This window comes from Dermacentor albipictus, chromosome 3, assembly GCF_038994185.2.
Source record: "Dermacentor albipictus isolate Rhodes 1998 colony chromosome 3, USDA_Dalb.pri_finalv2, whole genome shotgun sequence".
Taxonomy (NCBI): domain Eukaryota; kingdom Metazoa; phylum Arthropoda; class Arachnida; order Ixodida; family Ixodidae; genus Dermacentor; species Dermacentor albipictus.
Genome location: NC_091823.1, coordinates 38,215,029 through 38,224,483, shown reverse-complemented (window position 1 = coordinate 38,224,483; position 9,455 = coordinate 38,215,029). Strand labels below are relative to the sequence as shown.

The 9,455-nt window shown below is 46.2% G+C and overlaps 1 protein-coding gene across 1 annotated transcript in view; it reads left to right on the top strand.

Moving 5' to 3' along the window:
• The first annotated feature begins 8,421 nt into the window (after positions 1 to 8,421).
• The window catches only part of LOC135914206 (fatty acid hydroxylase domain-containing protein 2-like), a 41,198-nt gene continuing 40,164 nt past the window's right edge, over positions 8,422 to 9,455 (top strand). The window contains exon 1 of the mRNA XM_065446954.2: positions 8,422 to 8,455. Within this exon, the coding sequence (XP_065303026.1) occupies positions 8,422 to 8,455 (34 nt within the window). The remainder of the gene's footprint in view (positions 8,456 to 9,455) is intronic.

The following is a 9,455-nucleotide window of genomic DNA, read 5'->3' as shown; positions in this document are numbered from 1 at the left end:
TCGTCACTCACCGACGCTTGCTAAAACGTAGATAAATTTCCATTGCCTTCACTGTAAGAATCTCGCACCAACGCACGTTGTCATCAAACATCGAAGACAGAAAAAAGAAAAAGATTAAATTCTAGGATTTCACATGCCAAAATTACGGTCCGATTATGAAATAGGGCGTAGCGGGAAGCTCGGGATAAATTGTTTAATACCAGAAGCTCTTTAACGTGCACACCAGTGCGCGGTACTCCAGTGTTTTTTTGCATTCCGCCCCCACCAGAATGCGGCCAACGTAGCCGCTGAATCGAACCCTGGACCTAGAGCTAAGCAGCACAATGCCAAAGCCACTGGGCTACCGCGGCGAATAAACATCGAATATATTAGTCGTTTAATTATTCCTAATTGGGCGGGTGCTAGCTGAGGTCGGCAAAATCTTTTACTGCTGGCAAGTATACCCGAACGTGTCTGTTATTTACATCCTTCGCTCTTTCGTCAGCAACAATTCTCACTTTCGTTACCAGAGCGTCGACGCCCTCGTGAAACTCGCGAAACCGTTCCGGGATCGCTTTCTTCCCGCAGAATTGTCCTGTACTGCTTTCTTTTTTGCATCGCCTGAACGCGACGTGGTGAAGACAAATTAGGGATCGAAGGGGATCCGCGATGCAAAGCTGGAGATCCAAGTTTAACCTTATTCCTAGCATTATTTATGAGCTAAAACATATGTCCCTTTGGCGCAACCTATAGTTTAACATGTTCTACATCTACTAAGCCCGTCCTACGCTTTTTTTGTATCGATATCGCCAAAGACAAGAAGTACTAAATCAGGCCACATATACTTCTGTTTTGGTTGCCAGGAACGTGTGACACTTAACTCATTTGGCATCGTAATATAATTAAAATATTGATATTTTAGGATATTATGCGTAATAAAATACAAGATTAAAAAAATGCACTAGGAAATAAGGATGAGCTGACATCATTCCTTTCTTTTTCTTTGGCACTTGAACAAACGCTTTGATGCTTTGGTTTGCGCCATTTTTAATTCAATTCGAAATTTAAGTACTATTACTCTTCCGTGGACGAAGTTCATTTTTTTCTCCAATCAGAACGAACGTACTCAACTGGGAGCGCGAGAACACATATAATTACAGTCACATATGCGACAAGCTGTGATACGAGCAAAACAAGCTAACGGTACAAGCTTTGTTCTTTCAGTGTGCTCAAAGTTGATGCGGTTGAAAAACAAGGACTACCTTTCTTTTGTGTACTTGTTTGTTTTAACATCCGAAGCACAACATCTAAGTGTATATATCACTGTTTTAAGAAATAAAGCGTGATATGGCTATTTTGCATATCAAGTTGTCTTGGGCTCCTAAGCACGAGGTCGCGATAGAATCCCAGCCACGGCGGTCGCATTTAGATGGGGGCGAAAGCAGCCGTGTACTTAGATTTAGGTGCACGTTAAAGAACACCAGGTGGTCTGAATTATTCCGGAGTCCTTCATTACGGCGTGCATCATAATGAGATTGAGGTTTTCGCACGTAAAACCCCGTAATTTAATATCAGGTTTAATAAACTGCCAGACTGAAAGAAATAAAAAGGAAAACAAACCGATCCAGGGGTGCGACGATGTACACAAATAATTTTTTTTTTTGCAAGTCGTCTGTTCTATCGCTCACGCTTCGGGCTTCTTGTTTATCAGCTTAAAAAAGAAAGAATAAGTTTACGCGAACGGAGCGAGAACGCATGTCAACGAAATCCGCGCGTCAAGGTACGTCGTCGGCTGTCTTTCGCTTTTCGGCAAACGTCCGGCTTCTAAATATAGAAATCCCTTCGACTTGAGTCTAAGGAAACAAACCCATTCACGAGTGACGTCGAGCATAAAAGCCGTCCTCTACTCTCCTTTGAGCCTCTTGCTTTTTCCCCCCGTTTCCTTTGCACCAGCTGACAGGACTCTGGAAACTAGCGAAACAGAACAACAGGAAGGATAGCGTTCACTCTGTATAGGAGACTCGGGGGGTGTCTCTGGGGACTCCGCGACGACGCGGACATTCCCGACGTCGAGTCTTTGTTATGGATGCGACGCGCTGCTTTCGTTATCCGTCCCGTCAAGTTTCGCAGACAGGCGACGACGCCGTTTGCCAATAGCGTATACGCGGCGCTTCTCGAAAACTGTACAGCGCTGCGGAGGCTGCGGAAACTGCGCGATCTGAGCAGACATAGCCTCCGAGACGTCCACCCGCCGCGGCGCGCCCGGGATATCTAGCTCTCAGGATCTCGCAGGTCGTATATCGGTGACCGCGTTGACGACAGTGCTCACATAGGCCCCGGTATAATAGAGCAGCGCCTATATGGTGTTCAGCTAGCTGCAGGGCGCGATGTCGCGTCTTCATTTGTCGGCCGACTTTTAATGGGCACGGAATGCAAGAAATAACATAGTGTATTGCTGTCTAGTCAAGGGATCGAAGTTGCCGCCCGGCTTTTAATGGCGACAGAACGCATGGGTAGCGAATCGCATCCACTTTAACTAACCCTACGTCGTCATAATGAATTAGGAGATTTCTACTGCGGCGTTCCCTTGTCCAGCTGCTTGTTTTGAACGCTGGACTTTATGAGCTATAGTTATTGTTTTATAAAACACAAAGCGATTTTTGACAGCGAAAATTGTATCTTATTTGTTGTGTCATCGTTTACAGAAGCTGACGAGTCACCTGCTCGCATACCTTTCGTAGCTGTGAGTAGCTCCGTAAAATCGGTGCATGTTTGGCTGACGCATTTAGTTTAGTAACGTCTGCTGCCAGGCTAGTTGGTACATGGCATTTAGAAATGGTTTTAGGCGCAAAAAATAAGACACGGACAACAGAATAAAAGACACGGACAGGCGCACACTCGCAACTGATTTTTCATTTTCCCCGATGCTTCACTGAGTTTAGAGTTCACCGAGTTCACAATGAGTTTAGTTTCCTGGCTGATAGGATACAATTAGGTTTGGTTTCTATCTCTTGTGACCTAACCTGTGTATGTTCCTGTTCGCACGCCTGAGGGTATATAAGTGAAGCATCGGGGAAAATAAAAAGGTAAGTTGCGAGTTTGCGCCTGTCAGTGTCTTATGTTTTGTGCCTGAAGTCATTTATAAAATGACGCCTTTAGCATTTTACTCGTTGGAAAGTGCATATCTGTTCACCTCTAAGGTTTGTAGACCGCACACATACAATTTGTAAGGTCGGCGCACTTTACATAGGCTTATAAAGCAAGTTTTGCAACTATTTTGTCCCACACTTTTCATCTGCCGTATTCTATAGAATGTATTCAATTGGCTACTCAATGACAAAATGAAAGGTTGATAGGGCGACGGAGTAGTTAGTTAGGGTGCATTTAAACGCTTCATGAAGCGTCTTAATACACAATTACAGAGCGAAAACTTTAGACTTCCCAACGCTGATAACTTTTGGATCACGGAGCAAATGTCACGACGATTCTTCTGACGTGGAACTCACGGAATGTTTTCAGAGTGGGGGTAGCCGCGGCTGCCAGGAAAATCAACAGACTTAGGGATTTTTTCATCTCTGCACTCAACTGCTGCGACATCTGTAACCCTTCCGCTTGCTTTAACCGCTTAACCTCACGTCCTTGAATCTTTAAAATATCGTCTGCTTACGCGTTCCAGACTGCAGACGAATTGGGCTTCTATATACCATTCGGCGAATCCAACGAATCGATTTTGGTTCGTCTGCTTATTTTGCAGAGATCAGAAAATTTTGTAACCTGCACTGACAGATAATTCTACAATATTAAATTGCTGAATGAGAAAGTATAAGTATTATACGAAGTGATAAAGCTTTTGCGCCAATGAAGATCAACGCAGCTTTACTCTTTCAGGCACTTTGAGCACAAGTGTGCACGTCAGCATAGTATATCATAAGAAATAGCACTTACGAAAATATTCATCTTCAAAATTAGCCGCATGCATATTGAAACACTTCTCGTTGGACATGTGATGCCAGTTTGAAAGTTATTTCTAGAGTGCTTTTGTGAAACGACTTGGAAGCCAGTCTGCGGCATGTTTTCTCACGATGCTAGTGTGTCGTCATGTAACGGGTTCACTTCTTTCATTGTTTATGACAATTTTTGGCATCAGGCATCAGCTTCAAATGGATGGATGGGGTTCATTATGCAAAACGGATAGGGTTCTTTCCGCGTGTGCAAGATGGGAAATAGTTGGTTTTTATCATATCTGACATTCCTGTCAAAACTTCTTGCATGGAGGCCGCATTTGCCAAACCTTATATATCTCCAAAAAAATAAACTTCTCAATTCGTTCTGCAGCTGTTAGCTTTTGCCGATTCTCAAAATGCATGAATTGGGGTTAAACCCTAATTTTCGGTGGACAGAGTTAACTGGTGCCTGAAGGGGTTAAGCATACGTGACCTTTATAAATACGAATGTATTTTTTTTGCAATCTTGCTTTTCATTGCGTAATAAGCACTGTTTAGAGCACAACTATCATGTCACAGAAGATATATAACCGGCGCTACCTGTAGGCACCAACTTGTCCTTAAATGTAGCTGATAAAAAGGCACACTTGATACAGCGCACTGGAAACATATTATTCAGCAGGACATCCCAACATAGAAGTAAAAGAACCACTTTCGAAGTCAAATTGTGAATCACGCCGACGTAAACAACTGTAGTTCGCAATTAGCCTGCGCTGACATCAGACAACTAAGATGACGCTTTGACTCCCCGACGCACTGCACGTATTTACGGACGCCACTGCACATCGACGGAGCGCCCAACCCGCCTTTAATAGGGACGGCGGCGTTTGTTTTTCTCGCTGGGCGCTTCCCCGTCATTCGCCCGGCCCCGAGTATATAGGGAAAGGCTCTTCTGTTCGCTTGAGCGATATCCGAGAGCCTCGTCCTCGCTGGGCCTCGTGGCCTGCCTTCTTCGCCGCCTTTCTCTTCGCGACGAGAAAGAATTCACCGACGCTTCGCCCGACTTCGGCGCGCCGCCTGTAGCTTTCTCTCGGAGCCAATAACCCCCCCGGCGCACGTCGTTCGCCTCTCCCCGTGCTGGGCGTGTCCTGCGAGACGAGGCGCTGTATCCTTGCTGCTTCATCGAACTCGCGAAGCATCCCGACCGCGGACCTGGTAACAAAAGACGGCGGAAGACAGAGAAGGCGAAAGGATACTCTTTTGATGGTCGTCACTTTGTTTTTTTCTCTCATTCCTGGGTGGCAGCAACGGCAGTATGAAGGTTGCCGCTGACGGAGCATTCAAGGCAGCCGCTGATGTCGGAAAGCAGGTCACGTGCGCTGGCGGCGGCGTACAACCGCCGCAGTGTTTAGGGCACGTATCAGCTAAGGGGCGTTCCATGGGGGGGGGGGGGGGGGCAGAGAAATAAAGAAAGGAAAAGCCTTGTGCGCGAGCTCATTTTGGAATGCTTGAAAGTATAAATGAAACATCGTCTGCTTCCGTTCTGTGTTTTAGCCTTGGAGAGCGTGAGCGCTAGAAGCACAGCTTCAGCGTTTAGACGCAGAAAATCGATTTCTGTTTAATTGCTGTGAGCTGGTGATAAAAGTTTGAAAGCTGATTAACATGGGCAGCTCTTTGGTGTGGCTTATCTTTCTTTTTCGACTGCAGCAGTAATTTAAAAGCTCGAAACTGGGCCTGCTTAGTACTTCCTTTCGGTTACCCCATCGTCATGTAGTTATCCTGTACTCGTCGTCTGTATAAATAAAAGAAGAAAGCGAGTGAAACAGGGACGGTAAGTTGGACGCAAATGATGGAAACAAAAGAAAAATACCGTGGGAGTTTACAAACACGGCAAGAAAGAAGACAGGAAGGAAAGTATGTATGATAACGCAAAGGGGAATGACTGCTATCTGAGGCCCGAGCTGGATGCCCGAGGACAAAAGATACCGGAGCAAATATGCGACACAGGATGAGGCATGTATATGCTTAAAAAAAAAAAAGAAAATGAAGACGACCCGGCACATCGTAATGGGATGCCAATATATCCACCCAGCGAGACCCATAGGGTGTGGACACCTTCTAGAAACTTTGGCATTCCCCTCTCTCCCCAGCGTAGGGTAGCCAACCGGATTTTCTTTCTCTGGTTAACCTCCCTGCCTTTCCCCTTTCCTCTCTCTCTCTCTCTCTTGGCATTCAAAGAATGTGGAAGCATTAACTGGCCAGTAGTCGAGATAAGTAAGGGAAGATTAGAGTATAGGGGGAAAAAAAAAAGCAGGAAAGAGATTGATAGAACCAGAGTCATTGCATGCGTAGGTAATGGCACAATGTAGTGAGATGAGTTTTAAATATAAGAGATCGAGATTAGATAGGCAAAAGGCTAGATAGCGATACACGTAGTAAATCCGTATTAAATTAAGCAGGCTAAGTGGCTATTTGTTCCAATCACATTTCAAAGGGGATGCTAATAAACAGAATCATCATCATCATCATCATAATCATCATCATCATCATCATCTGACCACCGCAGGGATCCTGCGGTAAGGTACAACTGGATGCCGGATGCGCTAAGCACTGCACCATCACGTAGACTTTTCTTTCCTTTTTATTACACTGAAAAAAAAAGAAAAAACGAAAACAAAAAACAAAGCACCTCTAGTAATGTAGTTATTAGACAATGAAGCCACGGAAAGCGCAGGGGAAACTAATTATTACGCTTAATAGAAGCGTATCGCGCCATACGCAATTCGTGTGACCCACCACACACAGCTTGTCCTGTGTAGTCTCTGGCGCAGTAACCATGTAGCAGGCATAACTGAAACACCGCGTAACACTCAGTTGGCTGTGTGCATGCAGCTCGAAGTCTACCACCGGACTGGATATTTTTATCGGACGCTTGCATTTTCTTGCCTGAGTTTTGAATCTATTTGTAAATTTAGAGTTACTTGCGCTGCCGCGCAGCCCTGGCGCTTCGAAGTTTGCGCGGGCGTCTTGTGGTTTGTTCAGAGCCTGAGATTTGGCGTCTCTGCATGTATTTCGGAAGACGCAGCAAGCAATAGTTAACCGGACGAAGGAGGATTTGCGCTTGAAGAAACGTCAGTAGCCGCTGTGCATGAGAGCTTGTTCCCGCCGCAGTAAACAATTTCACAACTGGAAGGATCGGTATAATATGCTGTCTTTTTTGTTTTTTCCGGTTTAGTTCACGGTTTGTCTACGTGGCACTCGCATATGCTGACAGGAAAACCTCGCGACATAATGCGGACGTTCACGTCTGCATTGTGCGATAGGTTTCAGAAAAAAATCATTAATGCGAACCGGCAGGCTCAATTTCAGAGACAGATAACCTTAGTTAAGGCTTTGTTACTACGTACACCACTGAACTACCGCTGAATTACCACTAAACCTGCTGATTATGTGCATTATAACTTCATTTGACAGATCACATCGTATTGGAAACCTCACCAAGCCCCTAGCAGACCGTCTGCTTGTCTGCAGGTAGCTGCGACAGCAGAACTAATGTTCTTGAGAGAGAAGGAACAAAAAAAGATTATGCAGAAACTATCGACGATACAGTTGCCAATTTAAGTGAATAGCATAGCCGTTCTAGAAATCTGTTCGCTTTATTAAAGGAGCGATGCGCTTGAAGGTAAATATGTGTTGCAGTGATGATATTTAGATACCATTCCTTTGATTCATAGCATAATTCCGTAGAGAACAAAGCCGTTAACCAACACCCACACGTGTTCATATATACGGCCGCGTCGGGGCTGCGTTGCAGGCTGCGTTGTTGGCGGCTCCTTGATTAACATTTGATGCCCACAACGCCGTCAAGTTTGGCCACCGAAACCTTAAAACGGTATCTATCTCATCTCTACCACGGGAGACAATAAAACGCGACGGGACAAAAGAAAATTGCGGATTACTGCCTAAAATGAACCGCTCAAGGAAGTTCTTTCTTTATGCGAGTAAGGTATACGCGAGGTAACTTTTTATTATTCGTGGCTCCGACTGCACGTCGCCGTAGGCCGGCCTTTACCAGCAGATTTCGGCGCACGAGAACATCAGACTTTTGCGGTTTTCGTGCATCTGTTTTTGCGTATATTATACATATACCTTTACGTATATTTTACAGATTCGCTGTGAAATATATGTAACTACTGAAAGGTTGATAGTTATTAGGCGACGGTGTCTGCGTAGCGATGCTCGAGAACTATGACGTATATGTTACAACGCAGTTGCGCAAGAAGTGAATAACTCAGCGCCATCCTCATTTGTAGTTATCAGATGAACGCCAGCTGCTCTCGCAAAGAATAATTATTGAAAGCGCATTATCATCTTCAGCGAAAACATCGAGGATGACAGAATTGTTATGAAGTGTTGTGCATCAAAGGGTCTATTTTTTGACGTTGTAACAACATGATATCCAGTTCCTCGCGTTATCCGCCGCGAAATCTCAGTAGCCATGGTGCCGCACTGCTATGATCTCGAGGTAGCAGGTTTGATGCCGGCTGCGGTAGGCGCACTTCAACGGAGGAGAAATGCGAAAACGCTCGGAAGGTCGGTTTTAGGAAAAGTCACGCTATATGTAAAGAAAACTGAACGACAGGATGTGGTGTTGGCCCCTCACCTACCCGAGATCCGCGTACCGCGAAAGCCCACACGGCTAGGAGCCGGCCGTGGACTGCCTTTCTCTCGATGAACTCGACCATCTTACAATTAAGCCCACGCTCATTCTCAACACGAAAGTGCACGTGATCCCGTGCAACAGGGGCCACACTTTGACCTGCCCGGAGTAAGTCCCACCACCTCCCAGAAGCCAGGGCGCGAGCATTCGCCACACGACCAGTCTTGCGGTGATTGCAAGAGGTGTGATGAGAGGCTAAGCATGTGCAGGTACTCTGAGGCAAAAAGAAAACGAAAAAAAACTGGCTGTGGCTTAGCTAAGGTTAAGCCCAGGATGCGAAGCATGCTAGCCTTTATTTTAACGCGACAGCGTTAAGGAGCTCGTGTCGCAGAAAAGCCGGTGTCGTCGGCGTCGGCTCAGGCGTGCGGCGCTTGCTCAGGCGCACATTTCGTTGTCGCGCCGAACGCTGCGTTGCTCGACGCTCACCGCGTCCGATGCGGGGCGCGTAGTCGCTGCGTCGTAGCAAAGCCACCTAGAAACAGTCTCTGTAGCACGCCGCAACCTTCGCTTCTCATTCCAACGAGCAGCTCTGTCTCCAGGAGGCATCTCACCTCGTGAGTGTCTAGCAGAGGCAAGCGCAGCTGCTTATATACCGCCGCGACGCCGCGAGCGACGGCGTGAGTTGGAGCCCCGTTTCTCCTCTGTCGTGACGTCACGGTGTCACGTGGTATTGAAGGCGACACCGCCGCGCCTGAGGAGCTGGGTTGAGCTCTAGTAATATGCTTCGCATAAAAAGAATATTGCGACAGAATCACGATGACTGTAGACGGCAATGCGCTTAGCATTGAATCAATACAGCGACACAACACATT